General features: G+C 47.3%; 2 protein-coding genes across 6 annotated transcripts in view; both read right to left on the reverse strand.

Annotated features, from left to right (window-relative positions):
- Positions 1-612: 612 nt before the first annotated feature.
- tspan17 (tetraspanin 17) lies at positions 613-13932 on the reverse strand. Its single transcript, XM_056601092.1, has 8 exons — positions 13057-13932; positions 8298-8348; positions 5005-5151; positions 3750-3920; positions 3311-3436; positions 2929-2976; positions 1166-1282; positions 613-890 (listed from the first exon to the last, which is right to left on the reverse strand). Exons 1-8 carry the CDS (start codon positions 13141-13143, stop codon positions 825-827), a joined length of 813 nt encoding a protein of 270 aa, XP_056457067.1. The 5' UTR covers positions 13144-13932; the 3' UTR covers positions 613-824.
- A 91-nt stretch (positions 13933-14023) lies between these two features.
- Positions 14024-22115, reverse strand: part of LOC130390903 (synaptopodin) — a 40647-nt gene continuing 32555 nt past the window's right edge. For 4 of the 5 annotated variants that reach the window (XM_056601088.1, XM_056601087.1, XM_056601086.1 and 1 more), the window contains one exon: positions 17874-21941. In XM_056601088.1, the coding sequence (XP_056457063.1) occupies positions 19528-21941 (2414 nt within the window). In that variant the 3' untranslated portion in view covers positions 17874-19527. Of the gene's footprint in view, positions 17851-17873; positions 21942-22115 lie in introns of those variants that run through there. The other variant, XM_056601090.1, reaches the window with a different exon arrangement.

A 22115-nucleotide genomic window follows, 5' to 3' on the forward strand; every position in this document is an offset into this window, starting at 1 on the left:
GTAAAAAATATGGGTTACAAAAGAAAGGAAAAAAATAATGGCACCTTTATTTTTTATATAATGGCACCTTTATATATATATATATATATATCCAACTTAAAAAAAGTTTTGAATCCCTCTGTATATGCGTTTAAAATGTGGCCTACTTGACCGGCCAGTGTCGGGTCTTCAGTGGTCATATGGGGTGACCAGAACGACTCCCCGGGTAGGAATGCATGAGTAAGACCTCATCCGATCCACGCCCGACGACGGCCCTCGATGAACAGTTCTAGTGGAATGTGATACGTGAGGGACGGCAGCGCCGGGCGGCGGCTTGTGTGACATCAAGGCGACGGGAGACAAAGCATTCAGAAGGCTCCAGTCACGTGTTCTTTCCGCGCAATTAATTCCTCCAGTCGCCCGGCGCTCCCTACCCTTGGTCCCTTGGCGGGGGGGGGGGCGACGACGAGCCGGGGGAGAACACCGAACAAAAAAAGGACCCAGAGAGAAACCCGAATACAAACGCTCCAGACTGTGAGGTGTGCTTGAGAGCGAACCCCCCCCCCCCAGCTCCGTCAGGGTCCAGTCTCCCCCAGCACCGTGGTAAACAAGCCGTTGTGTTGATTCTCCCCGACCCCCCGCCGCCCCCAATCCTACCTCCAGCCGACATGGCAGATAGTCTGGGAGGTAAACTCTGTTGTTTTTCTGTCAGAATGGTTGTGTGTGTGTGTGTGTGTGTATATGTGTGCGTGTGCGTGTGTGTGTGTGTGTGTAAAGAGCATCATGCTGCTGCTGCTGCCCCCCCTCCCCCCTCTTCAGGGGACCTCTGCTCCCGAGGACGGACCTCACCAGCTGGCTCTGACCGCACCCACGTCGCTCACCAGGTTCTGAGCGAGGCAGATACCAAAGATCTACACACACACACACACACACACACACACACACACACACACACACAGTAAGAGACATACTTGTACCAGTTCATAAGCAGAGACGTAAAGGCTCCCATTATAAAAGCTCAGCGATGTAATGACCAGCAGGGGGCAGTAATAACCAAATCTGATTACAGCCATAGGTAGTGTTCGAATATGGCTGCACTTAAGGTTTGGGCCAAACCTTAAGTGGATGAGGTCACCGTTCAACTTAGGTGCATCTTTTCATCGTGTGTTTGAAGAGGCGCACTCACCTGTAAAAGTGCAACACAGACAAAGACTCCAGCCACAACGATCAGGTTCTCCTGAAGCCACTTCTCGAACTGGCCCACGCAGCCCTTTGTGTTGATAAACTTCAGCTGGTCCGACTCCTATCACACAGAAAAAAATGGCTCATTTTATTCAAACACAGCAGTAACAGTCGACTATAATGCAGTGTTTCGTGTTCAGCATCACTGGGTACGACTGGGGCCTTTGGACGGAGCGTGAGTCACACTGAGCACTGGAGCTGTGACCTTTTGACTAACACGAGGGACAAGCACATTGTCTAATGGGGGGCGGTTTAGCGGCTGCCATCCCGTCGACTGGCGGGCTGGCCGAGAACGCTGCCGTCACGGGGAGATGGCGACGGGGGGGGACATTATGAGACCATGGGAGCGATGATGCTCCCAGTCGCTCAGGACGGCTGATGACCAAAAAAAAAACAACAAACTCAGTTTATGTGTCGTTACCAAACCCCCCCCCCCCCCCCCCGATTGTGCTGCGTCCGCGTCAGCAGCGGTCGGAGGCACAGGGGTCCCCGACACAAAGGGGGTGCGTGTCGTTAAAAGGTCCCTTCCTGCAATGGTTTCTTTGTGACATTATGAGGAGACCCCCTTTGTCCCGCCGCAGAAAAACAAAACCAGGGCTAGTCCAGTCGGAGCCGGCGGGGGGTCGCAGGCGGCCCACGGGCGGCAAATGGCGCGGCGGGAAGCTGAAGTGTTGTTGTTGTGATGGGGACCTTCCCCTCGGGCTATTTTAGCCCGGTCTGTATTGTTGTGCTAGCCTGCTCCACCTCCCGAGTCCCCTGCTCTGTCCCCTGTCCTGCAGCACGACTACAGTTCATAAACCCCATGTACAGCCAATGATTGTGCTTCACCAACAGATTTAGTACACCGCCGAGCGCAGCAGAGGAAGCGTGTATATATTTATATATATATTTATATATATTTTTTAAAGCATCCAGTGGGGTAGGTGGTTGACGTGATGGCAGGGTGCCTAGCAACAGTGCCTCACAGCCCTTCCTGACTGCAGTGCGTTTGTAACCACCACACCCACCCCCATCCCAACACACACAAACCCTGACACACGCACACACCCACACACACACACAGGCTCCTGCCAGCGAGGCTGCAGATTACAGAGTGCAGCCGGGCTTCTCTCCGTGCTATAACGGGACTCTAATTATCCCCGTTAGAAGAACAATCTGTTATTAAGGGCGAAGCGAGTGCAGCCCATCGGCCGTTAACCCTACACATACGTGCCCCGTGTGTACATGCATGCACACTTCTATACATGGGAAAATAAAGAAAGACACCGTCCCGTACAACTCAAAAACACAAAACAACAATTTTTTCTTTGTGGTCCGAGTTGTTCAATGCATCATGGACCAGATCAAAGTCTTCCAGAGTTTGTTTCGGTCGTACGTCAGTAGGCAGGCCAAACACCCTACCCTGTCCTGAGCCAGCGCAGCGAGAGACAAGAGCAGACTTTGTCTCGATTGGCAGCCTTCCCTTAGCAACTGCATAAATCTCCTGAACGTAGCGCACACTCACGCACACGGCCACGCACACACACACACGACCCCCCCCTCCGCTCAGAGAACAGTAAGTGTAACTGGCACCCACGGACATCCTTGCGTCCACGAGGAAATGCCGACCAAGGGCTTTGTGACGGGATGGAGGGCTGCTGTGGCTAGGCCCACGAGATCAGAAGCACGGGAACAGAGAGAGGGGGGGGGGGACAAGAAGACACCTACCGCTTTAAGCCGCACGTCGTAGCCACACTGCGTGTTGATGACGTCCTCCTGTAAGGCACAGAGACACGGACAATTAGCTCACCGCAGGTTAGCCGTGATGACTCCGACTGGAAGATGCAATTGGTAGGTTTAGAGGCTATACAAACACCTAGAAAACACGATTAAGGCCGGATGAACGAGTTGCTTTAATGAGTTTCAAGCAATGGCTTGAAATGACCGGCGAATGAAATGTAATGGCCGGGTGCGATTCCAGGAATCGTATTTGTTTCGTCGCACTGCACCAGTGATTCCAAGAGGCCGAATGGCAGACGGGGGAAGAGGCTAACAGGTTTGAACAGCAGATACATCTGAGCGTCGGCGGCGCGGCGTGCTGGAGCCTTACGGCGGGGTCTTTGATGCAGCAGGAGAAGGGAACCCCACACCTCTCCCGGCTGGGGTTGTTGTCGGTGCAGTTGAAGTACATGTTGAGGTTCCAGTCGTTGGGCCCGTGGGCCCCGCAGCACGACCACTGTGGAGGGAACACACCGGGGTCAGGACGCGGGAGTGCACAGGACGGCTGGCGACCCGGAGAGAAGGCCACGAAGGAGGGGGTGAACCGGGTGTAAAAGGGGTGTAGCTCGGATCGCTGCACTGGTGAGTGAGCCCCGAGTTGGATGAGAGTCGATAAAATGTCCGTAATGCGACGCTGAAGCTGTCTCAAGGCTCTTAATCTGTAAATCCGTTCAAACAGTTCAGTCCGAGGAAACGATGCATTATCACATAAAAGAGAGAGTTGAAAAGTGGCTGGATCGGGGGGGGGGGGGGGGGTGATATAGACTCACGTAGTTTTGTGCAAAATCTATGAGGTTCTGCAAATCGATGTCGTCGCGGTACGCCTTGACGTTATTGTTGATGAAGAAGTTGAGCTGGTCTTTGATCCAGTCCTTGAAGACCAAGGCCAGGATCCCGGCGGTCAGCTCCAGGAAGAATATCAATCCCAGGAACACAGAGAACTGGACGGAGACACACACACACACACACGCACACACACACACACACACACACACACACACACACACACACACACACACACACACACACACACACACACACACACACACACACACACACACACACACACACACACAGTTGTTTCCTTTGGCACAAACTCCATCAATTGAAACATTGTCTGCCTTACCTTTTGTTTATGCAGCGCAACAAAATACAAACGGGCAGCTCAGATTTGTGGTTTTCGATCAAAGCGCGACGCAGGGGCAGCCCTGATTGATGGATCAACCCAGACTTGAGTGGGGCCTTTCAGGCGGCGGCAACAACAACAACAACAACAACAACAACAACAACCACCATCCCAGGGTGTTCCATTAAGTCTTCCTTCTTTCCAGTAATCGTAAAAAGACTACGGGTCTGGCCGATAAATGCGCCATATCGTAAAGACTCAGCACACCTGCCCTTAACACCACAAAAGCCCCTGAACGGTTCCTCTGCAGCCAGACCCACTGGCTGTGCTAATGGGCCTGGGGAGAACCTAATGGCTGCTCTGAGTGGCAGCGGGCTATCGGCCCTGCTCGACGCTCGACGCAGTGAGGCCCCATTAGGATAACGAAATGACCCAGAAGGCTTCGTCCGGGACGCACGCTTTGGAGCGTGTGGTCAGCTCAGGGCAGGTTCGTAAGCCGACATGACAAGTTGTTTTCATCTTAAGAAAAAATATTATGGTCGGAGCAGGGAGACAAATATCGGCCCCGGCTGTGCGGTGAGTAGGGTGTGAGCTTCAATTTCAGAAATACCTTCTTTTCTTTTTTTTACGTTTTTGGCTGCCAGGTAAAGACGCTGTGCCACAGATCAAAAGTGACACGAAATCATCCTTTCAAAAGAAAAAAACATTGAGGTTTCATGGCTCCAACGGAAAATCTCTACTGCAAACCAGCGACGGAGCCCTGCTCTGGTGTGAAGCACAGGCGTGGAGGTGTGAAGTGCCGGTGAGAGAGGGGGGGTATCGGGTGCTAATGTGTGTGGGGGGCTGACGCGACGCAGGGGGAGAGGAAGTGTCGATGAGCATCTGCGGCGGTGGCTTACAAACTTGAGCAGAACCGTGTTCTCTCGGAGAGCCCCGATGCAGCCGGCGAAGCCCAGCACGAACATGACGGTGCCCACCACCATGAAGAGCCACACGGGGTCGAAGCCCCCCAGGTCGGTGATGGACGACAGGTTGGCCAGCACTCCCTGGGGGAGGGAAAAGCAGTGTCATGGTGGAATCACAAAGATACAACAGACGGGATACAGAGACCCTTGTCAAAGTCAGACACCAGAAATGTCGCTTTCCATCGGTTTGTAAAAGGGGGAATACATTAGAATTATTACATTTCCCACCTAATTTATAATTACCCTAATCTACGAGCCAGTGAGTAATATTCAGTAAAGGTAAGAGATCAGAATCAGCTTGGATATAGTCTGCATTCATGGTTCAGAATCAATACGGACGCTGAAACCCGATCAAAGTTGCGTCCCTGGTGTCATGTTGTCCCTTTGTTTCTCTCACACACTCGATAAACGAAAGGCTTTCTGAGCAAGCTGCTATGGTGCAAGGGTTGTTTTCTAATCCTGTGTACAAGGTTGTCTTCAAAGCTTGTGGGATACTGGTAGAGAATGTTAAGATCCGCTTTAGGCCTATGGCCCCTGAAATAATTGGCAAAAAGGGGAATCGCATGCTTCTCACAGTCTCCCGTACATGCTCAGAAACAGACAGTTCTCTTCCTCTTTTAACAGCTGTTCTAGCAGCCACCCCGAGGCCGCCCATTCCGCTTCCTGTCAGGCCTCTCATGTCAGCCCTGTGCCCACATCCTGTTTACTTCCATGACGAATCCGAAACCAGAAGAATCTGAATCTGTTTGGAAAATTACCCGAGAAATGTTTTGACTACACTCAAACACTACACGGCCGGATAACGGCGACACGGTTGGTTTTTTGGAACAATATAAATCTGATGCTGTGGAAAACTGCTTTTGATTAAAATCTTCAACTTTAAATCTGCGTTATAGAGTCCTGAGGCAACATGGCTGGTAGTAATGGTCCCAGTCACACAGAGATTTAAATGTAGTCCCCCCTGCTTTTTACGACGTTACAAATCATGGGCTCCATCATTGCAAAATAATAATGTTTCTTCACTTAAGAACTTATCTTTAGTCCTCCATTATTTATTGTTGTAAACAAAGTTTGTGATGGTGACTCTCTGCCTGTTGTGCGTTCTCTCTTTGATGCATTATTCACTCAACCAACTGGTGTAGCCCTTGAATGGCTGATGAGAGAACTTCAGCTGGGAGGCACATTTTGATTCCTTCGATATGTCTTCACAACTGCTGAACTGAAAATCCAGCCATCTGGCCTTTATGGGGATCCTCGCCGTCGAAATAACTGCCACAAAACAATATATAATTGGACAAATTATTTGGCCTAATCTGCACTAGACACTAGACATTAAGGAGCAGAATTCATCAAGCGTGGAGCTTCTAAATTAAATGAATAGACGATATTAGCCCTATGGTTTCTCCTTTGTGCCTTTCGTCTTAAGACCGGATAGCTCATTGAATTGATTACGATACGACACAGCAACCCATCCAAGAGGTCCTTGGGATCTCGGAAGCGGAGGGCGACGGTGTTTACGCAAGCATTTAAAATGGAGGCTCAACGAACGCTTGTCACAGACGCATAACTCACTGGAGGTATATAAAAATAATGTACTTTGCGAGGGGGTGAATCATGCATTTTAAGGACCAACACCAGCTGCTCTTGCATTATGGATTGTGGTTTTAATATTTGTTTTGCCATTGAGTGATTTGGGGGGGGGTTGCAACCAGGGCTCTAAATTAACACCCGCCAACCCGCCAAATGCGGGTGAAAATTCATTTTGGCGTGTATTAAAAAAAACTCACTAGCCGGCTTGGCCGGTGATAAATGAGTAACTTTACCATCTATTTCGCGGGACGCGTGAGCACGGTTTCTATGGGAACGCATCCGTCGAGGCTGCCGTACTAGGGGAGGGGGCGTAGGTCACTCTTGGGTTGGAAAAAACGATAGACGCCGGTACAAATACAAATACAGACACAAACACAAACAAGATGTGGCGATGGTTGGGACAGCCGGCCATCAAGAGAAAGGATATTCCTACCAAAGAGGTAGGGGAGGAGGAGGATATTGGACCTCGCGAAAAAAAAGAAAGGAAATTGAACTGTAAATGGCTAACTGGTCGTGAGTGGCTCGTGTATGATCACGAAAACAGCGTAATGTTCTGTCAGGATTGCCGAATGTATGCTAAAGAAAAACACAAAACGAATAATTTCGTGGTAGGAACCAATAATTTCAAAGTAGAAGCAGTAAAGGATCATGAGAGTGCCCGAAGTCATCAGGAGAGCCTGAGGACGAAAACCGCCAAGACGTGTCGTATCGAAGAGAGTGAAGCTGGAAGGAGCCTTGCCTTAATGAAGACGTCCGAGTTCGAGAAGATGGAGCTACTTTTTCGCAATGCCCACGCCATCGGGAAAAAAGGCAGGCCTTTCACCGACTTCGCATGGATGTGTGAGTAAGTGGATTAACTTTATTATTTACATGTTTCAGACTCATTACATTTTATACGGTATATTGACAGTACTATTTTAGTAACTATTTTAAAGTTCAGCCTCACACTTTATCAGTCACATAACATGCAAAGGTTTAACATGAATATATCATGTGACAGTGTGCGCACACGCCGGCCACACTTTGTGAGGAAGAAAAATGGAACTGATGTAGATGGGGGCTCTGAGTCAGAGTCCTCAGAGAGCTCTGCCTCTGATGATGTTTAACCTGTCTCTTTGTACATAATACATTTGTGTAATTTTGTACATTATCTGCACTAAAACATGTTTAGAGTTGTTTAAAGTTTTAAGTTGTAAAACGCTGGCCCCAGCCCCACCTTCTGGCGGTTAGGATTTAATTTTAATTGGATATACATTCCCAACTTCACTGTAAGATGAATTTAAAGCTTTAGTTAATAAAATGATCAAATGAATTCAGTGGCTCTCATAATCTGTCTTTTTTGCACGGGAAAAAATGTGGCTAGTGGAAATTCTGATTGGCTGGTAACTTCAGAAACTTACCAGCCACATTGGCTGGTGATCAAAAAAGTTAATTTAGAGCCCTGGTTGCAACAGTAATCAAGATGGACGACCATCACACTTCTGGCGTTTCCCCTCTCAATACCTCCTCGCCGTAGGTGAGGACCACAATACAGCGATGAATATGGGCTGGAATGTGAACTATGTTATTGTAGCAATCATCTCAACCTATTCTGAGTTCATGGGAGTGGTTGTTATGTTTTTCGCGAGAATACGTACCTTCTCCGCCCATGCCCACAGGCCAACGGCCAGGAATGCGGCACCGAGTAACTGCAACAAAGAACAAAGGAGGAAGATATTAAGGTGCAGTCAGGTATTGAGGCATAGGTATTTAGGATAGTTAACTGTATTCAATGCTGATTCACTAATTTCCCCGTGATGCCGGAACGACATTGACAAATTGATCCTGTGTGAAGTTAAGCACTTTGGTTTGCAATGCACACGATTCATGAATATGAATATGTACTCATGTCCCAATTTGTACATACTCACACCGACAGACATACCGACGCGCACACCTACAGACATACATATGCCCACGCACGTGCACACAAACAGACAGATCAATACAGCCGTTGAACTTTGCAAATGAGGTATTTTGGACGGATGCGTGCAGCGAGTGTGGGGGCTTCTGAGGAGGACGGCTCCCCATAGAGTGCCTGTAAAAATGCACTCCTTCCCGTAATCAGCTAGCATGCAAAGCCTATGGTGTCTGCCCACCGAAATGCTAATAGAGGGGAAGCTCCAATGTTCTAGGTGGTTGGTTCACTTAATGACTGTCGAATATCACTTCCAGGGATACGACTGAAATAGCTCTCCCAAGTATGGTTTCAAAGTGAGACCGAATATATTGCACATGCATGCAGATTCTTCTTCTGCAGAGCCCTTCTATTCTAGTCACACCAAAGAAAGCCCACTATTGCTGAGGGAGCTCATATATACTTATTATATTTACGACGAAAGGACTTCTCTTTTCCTTCAGGGAAACGTCATTAATGAGCAGGTATGTTAAAAGCTTCCTACAGGTACAATGAAGCAAGAGACCTTTTGGCTTGGAGTCCAAGACCATAACCCCATTTGTAATCGTTCCTCTAATATAACACCAATTGCATATGACCATGACAAAGAATGAAACATTCCGACACCATATTGCTAGAAAAAAAAAAAAAAAAGAAGCTGATTCAATCAGGAGAGGTGACGCCACCGGTTGAAGCCAGTCAGCACATGCAAAACAAGAGGCACAATGCTACACTATATGCAAAAATGTCCTGAATTGGCCCAATGACATCCTCTGTGCTGGTGAAAAGGACACAGGGCCGGAGGCTAGAGGGAAGGGAGGCTAGGAGAACCAGGAGACGATCCAGATTCGAGAAGGAGAGTGTGTATTAATCCCTTTAGCCTCTTGACTCTGAATAATCCCTGCAGATTAAGGAAAGCAACAACCAGAAGTGACCTGCGTAAAGGCTCCCCTAGAGGGAATGTGTTTTGTCGTTTTTTGAGATTTGATTTTAACCCTGTGCTGATTTGCATGTCTTGATTGGAGCTGGAATACCTGAAACGGATCATATAAAAAGCCGGAATGATTTAAGGGTTGAACAAGATTCACACGAATATCAATAAATGCTATTTACATGATATATATCTATATAGATGTAGATAAATATCTATATATATATATATATATATATAGATATATATTACAAATATTAATGACAATAATTTGTAAAACCAAGGGTTTTTGCTTGGTATTGAAACCTGTGTATAACGATTTTTCCCCTCAAAATGTCTTTCTTGGCCGCAATCGTTTTAGTTATGTCAAAGCTAATTCCGCTGTGTTCTTTCTGCCGGCGTCTAATCTGAAACTGATCTTCCTCTGTTATTCACGTCTTAATTCTAATTCTCCTTTAAACTAAAGCAGCAGCAGAACGAGTAGCCAACCAAATGTTTGAACAATGAAACTTTACTCTGACCGAATACAAATAGTCTGCTGCTTGTTTAAACAGCAGCACGCAGAAATAGCCAAACTCATGCCGCAGGAATGCACTTGTGTTGTAATATTTTATGAATATCACCTGCACTATATCTCCTGCACAACAAGAGTGTTGAATTTCACTTCTGAATAGCGTTTTGCAGTGTATTCTTTGTACACCTTCATGCTGTGTTTCCCCACCTTGTGCCTCGTATGCACACGGAGTCACAGGAGATAAGATTGCTCATTCATAGATAAAGATATTTGATGATACATTATTGATTATTAAAGTATGATGACTTAAAAGGTTTAAATAAAGGTTCCATCAAAGGTCCTGTATATAATAAGACACCCAAATTATTTTGACAACTACTTATTACTAAGTGATGCGCCTTGATTCACTGCGATATTGTCATTAAGAGATGGTGGCAGATGCTAATTGGGTTAAAATGATCTGTGTGGGAGCAGAAGATAAAAAACATAGTATAATAATATCCTTAATATCTCCTTAATCACCGTTTACATATGATTCAATTTAATAATACAAGATATCAGTGGATGCCTGTGTTGTCTTTTTCGTGTGTGTGTGTGTGTGTGTGTGTGTGTGTGTGTGTGTGTGTGTGTGTGTGTGTGTGTGTGTGTGTGTGTGTGTGTGTGTGTGTGTGTGTGTGTGTGTGTGTGTGTGTGTACATCGAGGGGCTCCCTCTACAAGTGTGGACCAAGGGATTATGAACAGTCCAGTGGCTTCCCTCTAAGCCAGCTGATCCTGTTAACCTCTACTAACTAGCAAAAGGAACTCCGCTCCATGCTACTGCCCACTCACAACACACACACACACACACACACACACCAATGGGCTTACCTAAGCGAGCTTTCTATCAGACCCCAGATCACTACTCACTTCACTGCATCCCAAGACAAGTCCTATATTCTACATACAGTCTTAATTCTCCATGCTTGATGATGAATCTGAGGCTCATCGATTATCCAAGCTTGGATTAATTTGTTTGCCCCCCCCCCCCCAAAAGCAGGAGGATGTATCCAATTGGAAAGCAGTCAAGACGGGGGTCTACAGCGGTAAACGCAGAAGCAGAGCCTGCTAATAACATCCAGCCCAGCGCTTCCACCACCATCAGCAACTCGATTACAGACTAACAAGCTCTTAATTACCGCTTTCACAGCCCGCCCAAACATCCTCTGCAGCAGGGTGAAGGAGAAGATGTGATTTATTGGTTCGATGCAAGGAATGTGTCTATTCTAAGTCCGAGACAAGGCATGTTGTTCCTGGGTGAGAGCGTCTGACTGCCAACAGGCTCAAGTGCCGAAAAATAAATTAAACTAGAAAATAGCATTTGCATTCTTCTTCCATAGGGGGAAAAAAAAGACACTCAAGCCATGAAGCCATGTTTAGACAACCTTTTTGAATCCCATTCAAAAATCATTCCAAGGCAAACCCTAAATTTGGCTTTGAAAGTCATGTGGGGAGGGGTGGTGTTGTAATATCTATCCATATGGAACGGCACCAGTTTAACAGCATGAGAAGAGGAGACCTTTGTAGGGTGATCATTGACGCAAATGGTCGACCATGCCAGAACTTGTTGTCTCTCTCTCTGACGGGATGTACAGCAGACGGAAACTAAAAGGGAAGACAACACCCCAATGAGTCAGTCCTCCCTGGCTGATAAGTAAGCAAGTCAGACCGGAGACAGAGAGCTCCTCTCACACGGTATCTGTGATCACTCAGTTATATTAAGAAAAGAGTACAGAATGTGAGCCAAGTAGGGGACTTTGGTGTGACCTTTCGAGAGGTGTTGAGTGCTCCTCTCTGAGATGTGACTAGAGGTGTGTAGGTGTGGGGAAAGGCGGTAAAGGAAGAGGAGAAAAACAAGCCAGAAAGCAAGTGCATCCCATCTGCTTGTCGATGGCATAGCAGGACAAGCATCTGGGGGGGACAGGACGCAGAGCAGACAAGCATGGCTCTTAGCCCCCCACCCAATCCCACGCCTTGCTTCTGTGTGTGTGTGTGTGTGTGTGTGTGTGTGTGTGTGTGTGTGTGTGTGTGTGTGTGTGTGTGTGTGTGTGTGTGTGTGTGTGTGTGTGTGTGTGTGTGTGTGTGTGTTTTCCCTAGAAAGACAATGCTGTAGTGCAGAGAAATTTAACACAATGGTGGTGGAAGGACTGAATGGGTTGCCTGAATGAGGAGGGTTGGGTAGTATTCAGGGCTGTGGGGCCTTTCCTTCAGACAGTGTGTGGGAACCTCTGGGCTGCACAGACACGCCATACGCCATTCTATACCCACATATATTATAAACCGTCAGCAACCAGACTATTGCTTCATGGTAGACTGAGAAGATGAGGGTGGGGTGGATTCATGGGGGGATGGATTGGAAAAAGAAGATGGAAGAATACATAAAAATATATAAATGTATAAATACATATTTCCCAAACACAAAAATCAGTAAGCACAAAACTATGCTACTTTCATGATCAGAATATGTTGAGCCAGAAGTTTTACAACTTGAGGTGGATTCTTCATATACATACACTATGTAATGCACAGTTTTTACCTTTTTACTAAACTTTTGAAGACCTTGCCTGGGAGTCGGCTTTATATTTTATCATCTGCTTGACTGACAGAAAGTTCAAGGGTCTGATGACGCACTGAAGCCAGGGTGTGTAAATAAGCAAACTTACAAATGTATTATTCGACAACGTTATATTATGTCAAAGAAAAATAGACTAATGACAACTATGATTAACAACTTTTATCAGACCATTTGAAGGGGAATCAATCAATCAAACAATCGTGTGGCAGAGAGATGAAGATGAGATTTATATTGATGTATTTATGAATGTATTAATGTATCGATGACCTGATGTATGAATGGGTTTATGAATGTATGCAAAATGTTTGTATAGATAGATGGACGGGCGGATGTCTGACCACACATATTGACAGGAAATAGATAGTCGAAAAGTCATCCAACTCAAGGAAAACTTATAACTTACCCAAAATATGATGTTGAATCCAAACAAGACGTATTTGACCCAGCAGCTGACTTCGGCTCCTCTGTAGTGTTGATGTTTTCTACTCATTATTCTGAACGGCAGGCGCTAGCCTGTGTGTTAGCTCACCAGGCTAATTAAAGAGAGCAGCTTAACTAAACGTCCAGTTTTTAAAGCACTGGGACAAGTGTTACCTGGCTCCATAAGCCACGGCATCGACCTGCCTTCTATCCAACATTAACAAACAAATGAAAAGTAGATCATTGACAACACTTTTGCAGTTCGTTCACGTAAACCAACTGGTCGGCTAAGGTGGCTAGCAAGTTATCTTGCTAACATCAGCAGCTAACAACAACAATTCCAGAAACGCTCCTAAAGTACGTTGAACGCATAGACATTTAACTCCAGAGGAATCTGTAACTGTTCAATGTTGAGCTGATATCGCGTGTAGAACCTGATAGTGATGAACCTCGTCGGGTAAAATACTACTTTTCCGTTGCTGTTAACGTTAATAGCATGAGAAACTCATCCTTCTGTTGTGTTGTGTTCTGAATACAACTCCTTGCTGTCAAACAAGGAAACGCGCTACATTGTCCGGCTGAGAGAGGATCCCGAGAGTGGTAACGTTACGCCGGTCTATCGCTACGCAATTCCTGTCTCTACGATCCCAAGGGCTGAGGCCGACAGAGTCAAGTCCCGATATGCGGGGAAAATAAAACTAACACCAAAGAAAATAAAATATTTTTTTTTATGTGGAATTTGGCAAAGTTGTCTTTCGCAACTAAACTCCTGCATCTGATAGTCCCGCCCTCGTTCTCACCATAACGATAATTTGGAGTTTTCCGTTACAGGCTTCTCGTCGTGAGATGAGAACGCCTGGTAACGAGGATGTTACTACAATGTAGTGCCGTCGCCCTCTCCCTGACCTAGGAGAGCCAATAGTGACCTCTAGCGCCCTAGCTGGCAACCTTTGTGCTGGACAACACAAATATATGATTGCTATTATTTTATTCAGAGATGTTGGTTAATGTATATGGTCAGATATACCAGCAATTGAGCCAATATATATGCAAACCCACCACCAAATAAATTCATGTTAATATTCATGTTCATCTTTTGATGTTTATTTTTATTTTCCATTAGTAGGCTTATAAGTTGTGGACACTATGAATTATCATGCCTTCCCATCTCATACATATATATGATAAATGAACAATAAAAAGTCACAACAGAAATGAATATATGCAAATAGGCCTATTTAAACTTGTATCTGCAATCCTACAGATGGCAGTCTATGACCCTATGAAACTTTTGGCCTTGGTTGCTCTCGTTCACCTTATATGCTTGTGCAATGAATACTGATCATTGAATGCACGGTAGTAGATACCCATGAAATGAAAAAGATAATGTCATAAGCATTGGAAATTGTGGCATTTATTTCCAAATTCAATCGCATAACTGAAGAGCTCTACACTTGAGGTGTGTCACAAATATCACTGGATTGTTTTGAATATGTGTATATAAAAGACGCAAAAGTGCATATAAGAAAGACCACCAATTATATTTAAGAAGCCATTAGGTCAAGGTGAATCAGGGGTTTGTTACGATCTGTTGCCAATGGATATTAATTATAAAGACATATACTACGTACTGGGCCTTAACTTATTAGATGCTTTTCTTAAATACACATTACATTTAGGCCTATTCGATTTTAACTAAAATTGTTAGAATATGAAGCAGCATTGATGGAAATTACAAGTTAAATATAATATAATTATCCCTCAATCTTATCTCTCTTGGGAGCCTTTTGGAGACTGGAATATTTCTAGAGGGTTACATTTCCCTAATCCTAGACAATTTAAAATTGAAACCAAAGTACAAAGGTCAAGCCTCTCTAAATGTATGCTCTCTAAACTATATTAAGAATAGATTATGATTGTAATTAAGAACCCGTATCCATCAGCTAAATGAACAGATGAGGGCTATTTTCTGTATAAACAAATGCAGGGAATGTAACACAATCACTGAATATGAAACTGGTGTCCTCATTTGTTTTTATTATGTGCTCACTTAGGTCGCCAGGTTCATAACCTGAAACATGAATGACGATCATTACACCCATATTCGATTTGAATCATATATGGATAAGTCATAACATTCTAGAGAATGGTTACTTGTGCTAGGCATGCCCGTGAGTTTCTCTGGTGGAAACCATCCATGACGGTTATGTATTCCTACCAGGGAGAGCAAGTGAGCACTGCAGGTGTCCCTGTCACTCTGGTGATGCATGTAAATATTTAGCAATGTGCTGTTGATACTTTTGGCTTACGTGTCAGAGAACAGGGGAATTGGCGCTTGCTTGCCCGTGCCTGTGTTAAGCATGGTGGAATGGCCAAAGTGACTATGCTTTAACAGTCACCTGCGATCTGCTGGAAGTTGCAACCACCTATGACATGGTGCCTCAACATGTGTGCGTTATACGGATGCCTGAATGTGAATAACACATATTTGATATGGTTTTGACAAGACTAACCTTTGTCTTTGAAATTAAATGATGGAATAAGTGCAAATCAAACATAATTGATTAAAAAGTAAGAGCATGTGCACTATATCAATGTATGCATGTGAAAGACATACCGTCGTCCCAGAATCCTTTGCTTCTATACTCACAACCTTCTGTCAACCTTCTGTCTCAATGGACTACACCCAAGCCTCAAACTCGTCTGCATTTTGGGAAAACTATCATAACCATGTTTTGATAGTTACCAACAGTTTCCTTTGCAGACCATAAACATCCATATGGCCAAATGTCAACACTTTATAGTAAACTTTCGAAAATCTATGCCAAGGTAAACGTATACAAACAAATGTCAATAATGGAATCAATATTTGGTTCATTTAGCACTTTTTGGAATTCAAGCAATATATTTTTCAGGTTTTTTGCAGAATTATGGAAACAGTGTTTCATTGACAATAATGCCCCAACAAGTAACTGCATAACATTCTATTCTTCCATCTGTCATTCTCATTTCCCCTTACGTCCTCCCTTTTTTTCTCCATCAGTCTGTTCAGCTATACATTCGTCACACAACATACAGAACATAAAACATACCTTGTCACACTGTAGATGCGTTATTGCACAGCAGAAATTATACACAAGAATTTTCTTTTTTGTATTTGTAAATACAAGAAAATACAGAATAATTTGGCCATTTGTTATCATGGCAGTACCAAGATGGCATGATGTATAAATCTTTGTGTTAAAGCCTATGGAATGTTGTTTATATGATAACCGAATCCTAACTCTGTTTGGATAAAGAAGGCCCCATATTCTCTTTTGATTTACAGTACTCAACTTAAAGTTGATAAAAAATACAGTCCAATAAGCAGCATATTTACACATTCTTAACTTCTTACATTCTTCAGATCCTTTAAATGTATTGAGCTCAAACCATTTAGACTTGTGACTGTCAACTGACAAACATCATGTCAATTCATGATCTTTTCCTAAAACAGTTATCAAAATAATGAATATGCATTTATTATATCTTATATAATGACTGCATAAGTCAAGAGGCTATAATACATAAAATATATAACACTGTCTTGATATGAGTTATAATATCTTTGGTTTTATTTTTACCTTTATGTTTAATTTTTTAGATACCCTCATAATTAGATCCGCATCTGCAACAACTGAGAGGGAGTTGTATGTGTTCACGAGTATTACATAAGGTGTTATTCTTTACCAGATGAGTATAACGGTTGCCTCCCTTAATCTCCTTTAAAGCAATAGAAACAGTTCCAAATATTAGACATATCAAACTGCATCAGTATTCTTCTTTGGTCGTGTTGGTCTCAAAACGGTTCGAGGATAGTTGGAACCCGCCCCCCCATGCCGCCCTGTGGGCGAAGGGCCCCATACAAAATTCATGCTGCTGCTGTCGCCCCAGGCCTCCCCTACAGGTCGGTGGACATGCTACCCCTCTTCACCCTCAGGCTACCTCCCCAGCCACGGGGACAGGTGTTGTAGGTACGCGAGCCGGGCGACCTCAGGCCCGAGTCCTCAGACTCCACCGAGGCGTCCGAGTCGGTGAGCGAGCGGCTGTTGTAGAGCCGCACCGGTGAGCAGATCCTCTGGCTGGGGGTGGGAGGCGGGCTGATGAAGGTGGGCGACAGGGCCCCCAGGGACCGCGTATCGAAGGGGCAGACGGGCGGCTTGCCACAGTCGTATCCGTGGTGGGACGTGCCCAGGGGAGAGATGGGCAGGCTGTGCCCGCTGAGGGCTCCGGGGGACGGGCTATTTTTGCGCTTGGCCGCGTTGATGATGTTCTTGGCCAGCAGGCGATGGTTGGCTTTAGAGTCTAGATTGCTCACCACGGGGGACATGCAGCGGCCGTCTCCGGACAGGGAGACGGGAGAGGTGGCGCTGGACGCACGCTGAGTCTTACTGGTGGAGGGCGGGTGGGTGGTCTGGGGGGTGAAGGGAGACGCGCAGCGCGAGCCCCAGGGGGGCGACATGGGAGAGGAGGCTGTCAACGTCGGGGGGGGCTTGGAATAGGGCACGCTGGTGTTGGCAGCAGGCTGTGGACTCTGGTTGGTCGCTGGAGACTGGCACCGGGAGCCCCAAGGGGGGGAGACGGGGGACGTGAGGGGGGGCTTGTTGGCAGGGCGACCCGGGGACCAGACACCCAGGCCGGGGCTCTCTGGGCTGCTGACGCGCTGGGAGAAGCCAGGCGCCCGGGTCAGGGGAGGGGTCGCGCTGGGCGCCAAGACTGGAGATGATTGCTTCTTTGTCTGTTGAAAAAAAACAAGGCAGATTTAGACAAAAGACGGCATTAAAGTGATGCAAAAAACTGGGTGCACATATCAAAGCTGTGAAAAGGTCCATCTCTTTGGCAGTATCTTTACTTTGAAATTGATGATTATTTCTTAAATGTCTTACTATTGCTAACGATAGTGACAGTTGTCAACCCAACACAAGAAGCTTTGTCCCCTTAACTATGTTTTTATTCAACAGCAGGTCATGGCCCAATCCATTTTAAGGGTTGATACGGAGTCCTAATGGTATCGTATTTATTACCGTATTGCCCTTCTGACACAGTTTGACATCTCTCCAGTTACTGTAATTTGGCCCTTTGAAGTCAGTTAACGGTAACAGGAATATGAAGGTAAGCTCCTGGGATCTAACTCGGGGGTGTGTGGATTTTGAGTTTCTACATGAAAAGAACTGCAAGTTAAAATGGCTATATTCAGAAAGGTTGCGTGTTATTGGCTTGTTATGTTTTATCAAAGGAGGTATCAAGGAAGCTTTGGGTGTTAGGATGAAAGCAGGAAATGGTTATGGAATGGCAATCAGGACCACTCCTAAAGCCACACACATACTAACACACACACACACACACGCACAAACACACACACACACACACACACACTGACACACACACCACACACATTCAGTGGTTCAGCAGAACTCCAATAACAGATTTCTCAAAAAACAGAAAGTCAATATGAATCAGAAGGATAATATTGCAAGTGTAAGAAAAGTTTTAAGTGAAAGCATGAAAAGAAGAAGTCAGAAAGTCACAGTAGATAGTAAGGAAGCTTTAATCAGAGAATAAGAAATAAGGACACAAGAGAACACAAGAGAACATGAAATTCAGACAAGAGAGATGAAATATAAATCGGAAGAATAAAGAGTAACAGTAGGTGCAGGAAAACTGTGAATTAGGATTCAGAAATAGAAGTTGTAAGAAGAAGCAGCGATGATCAGAATAGGCATTATATGGCGGTCGTTTTGTATTAAACTATTAAAAATGTCCTTATAAATCTTGGGTACAAAAATGTACAAAATGTCCTCACGTGAAGGTTATGCCGTAATAGTGCAGTGTCATGTGTTCTTTATAGACAACAACACAGACTCCGGGCTAGGCATAGGTATAGCAACAGAACAAGATCTGTTTGCAAGTGAAATACTTTTGCCTGCAGAGGTAGAGATATACAGTTTCTCCTCCTGCAGCACATTTCATATCTGCCAGCAAATATTATACAGCAAATGATGGCTCATAAACCAGATGCCAGACCATCTGCCAAGGTACTTCATAAACCCTCATCCTGAAGCCAAAGTGCTTGGGCCACCGAAAACTGCAAAATGCAGCCTTCGGAAAAAATTATCCTAATGTAGCTAAATACAATTATTTATTTTCTTCTTTAGAACTAATCATTCAAATCTGAATTTAACAATTCACAGATAATACTCTGAAGGCTGCCTGTTTTCACTATTTATCCTAGAAAAGCTTCCGTTTTAATTAAATCTGCACACGAAAACAAGATAAAGTGCTAGGGTTTAAAAGTATCAGAGCTACTAGAAAAATATCAACACGATAAGCCACAGTTGTGTAACTAATATTATCGGTGCAACTGTCAAAATAAAGCCTATGCAATACGATGCTCCCACTAGGGACATCCCATTAACTAATAATAGTACAGAGACGGCCTCCAGACCTGGGGTTCAATCCCGGCCTTCCTGGTGGAAAACATGGGTCTTGGTGCCTGAACGCCTGACCGCGAGGAAGACGGACGCTCCGGAGAGGCGGCCGACATGGGAGAGTTCACCCTCGGCTGGCCGTGGGCTGGGGCGGCGCCGTAGTGAGCGGGGTACTCCATGCGTCCCGTCGGGCTGAGGGGTGACTGCGGAGGCATGCAGTGGGGGGAGCTGTGGGTCGCCTGGTTACTGAAGAAGGCCGGGGAGCCGGTGGGGAGGGAGGACTGCCTCGAGAAGGGCTGGCTGGGAACAGGGGCTCTCGCGGCCGGTGCCCCTCTTGGTAAGGAACCAAGGGGGTCCTTGGTGGGGTTGAGAATGAAGAGGGAGGACTTCAGTTGATATGGCTGGTGCCTGGAGAGGTCCATCTCCATCTTGGTGCAGCCGTTCTCCAGTGGAGGGCTTTCTGGGACCGGCGGTGGAGCCGCTGCAGGTTGACTCGGCTTTCTTTTGATTTGCTGTTGGGCCTGCAGGGTCTGTGTGAGCTGAGTCGACATTTCAGAGTTTTTGGCAATGGCTTTGACCCGGCCAGGCATATTTGACGGGAAGACCCAAGATGGCGGCAGAGAGATGGTGGGAGAGGGGGACCGCGCCGGTTTGGCGCTCTGATTCTCCACAACAAACTTATCCATTCTGGACTGGCGCTTGGCAAAAAGCTCCGCCCCCTTTCCCGAGGCGTTGGTGAGGGCCTGCTCCGGCCCGCGGTCTTCCCTCTCGCGGGTCCTGGAGTTCTTCAGGCACGACGCCCACTCTGGGGCGGCGGCTCCCTCGGAGCTCTCCTGCTTCTTGACCAGGAAGTTGGACGCCTCCGCGCCCAGAGCGAGAAGCTCCTCCTCGGAGCCCGGCTCGGGCGCGGGGGCCCGGGGCCCGTGCTTCTTCCTCTCGTCGGCCCCCTGGACCAGCGAGAGTAGCTCAGGGTTCGGCGCGACGACGGTCTTCTCTTTGAACGTGAACATGGACTTCCGGCCGGTGGCCCTCTTGGCGGCCATCTCCTCCAGGATCCCCGTTTTGACCATCGTTGTCCTCTCTTCGATCGGTTGAGGAGCGTATGTGTGGGCCCCGGGGACTGCAGCCGGGCCCCCATAATAAGACCCCGGCGGGATGCTGGGAGCGGGCTGATAAGGCGCGGTGGAAGCACCGGTGGCCGTGTACTGGGACACCGCCGGGGACATGACGGGAGACATGCACGTCGGGCTGGAGTAGATCTGTGGAGGCTGGTTAGTGAAGGCTGGCAGAGGGGGCATCGGGTAGGAGGGGGGTGGAGGTGGGGGCGAGAAGGCCGCTCGGTGGGGGGCTGAAGGTGGGGGCGAGAAGGCCGCTCGGTGGGGGGCTGAAGGTGGGGGTGAGAAGGCCGCTCGGTGGGGGGCTGAAGGTGGGGGTGAGAAGGCCGCTCGGTGGGGGGCTGTGGGTGGGGGCGAGAAGGCCGCTCGGTGGGGGGCTGTGGGTGGGGGTGAGAAGGCCGCTCGGTGGGGGGCTGAAGGTGGGGGTGAGAAGGCCGCTCGGTGGGGGGCCTTGAAGGTGGGCAGTCGTGGAGCGGCGTATGAAGGGGCGGGAGGGGCGCCCATGGCGGGGCTCGTTGGCACGGCCTCAGGAGACTGTACGGTGATCGGAGAGAAGAAAGGCCTGGCGGTTCTGTTGACGATGGCGGCGGGCTGCTTGGCGGACGGGACCGGGCCGGAGGGAGTCCGGTGGCAGCTGTTCACCGGAGGAGCGGGCTCCGGTGTCTCTCCGCCCGGGTACTCTCTGGCCTGGGTTCGGTAGGTAGTACAACTCGCGGGGGCGAAATCGACCTTGACGCTCGCCTCCAGATCCCCGAGCTCTCGGTCTAGTGCCTCCTCGCTGCTGCACTTCACCTCCTCCTCCTCCTCAACCTCCTCCTCCTCCTCCTCCTCCAACGCCTCCCCCTCGTTAACCGGAACAAAGTGTCTGTCCTCGGGACGCTCGCCGCTCTTCATCCGCTCCGCCTCGTGGATCTGGCCCCCAGCCTCCGCCGGCTCCTCCATGATGTCCCCGACTTGGTGTGTCCTGGCGGTGGGGGACCAGAGCGGCCCCGCGGCGCGGCTGTTCCTGCTGTTCAGCTCACGGTCCTTCTGCTTACCGCCTCCTTCTGCCCATCCTGGTGTGCCACACGACGAGGGGGCGTTGGCGTTCTCCGCGGTGTCCTTGGCCGAACCCTCCCCTCCGCTCTCCAGTGTGAAGGCGTTGACCCTCTGCCGGCGGCGGTTGAAGAGCTGGACCCCTCTGGAGCCGGAGTTGGTGGGCAGGGTGAGCTGGGAGGCGATGATCTGACTCCGGACACGGTTCTCTTTGAGCTCCTTCTCGGACAAACTGGCGCTCCTGGTTAGATCTGGAGCCGGAGCACAAAGGAATCCCAGACGGGAATAATGAGTACATAAACTAACAACCCGTGACATGCCAAACGTTACTTAGACCATCAAAGCTGAACCACCAAAACCAATGCGAATAAATGTCTGCCATGTTTCAATAAATGAGATGCTAGCCTCAACAATTGGCCTATAAA

The sequence above is a fragment of the Gadus chalcogrammus genome, chromosome 10, assembly GCF_026213295.1.
Source record: "Gadus chalcogrammus isolate NIFS_2021 chromosome 10, NIFS_Gcha_1.0, whole genome shotgun sequence".
NCBI lineage: Eukaryota > Metazoa > Chordata > Actinopteri > Gadiformes > Gadidae > Gadus > Gadus chalcogrammus.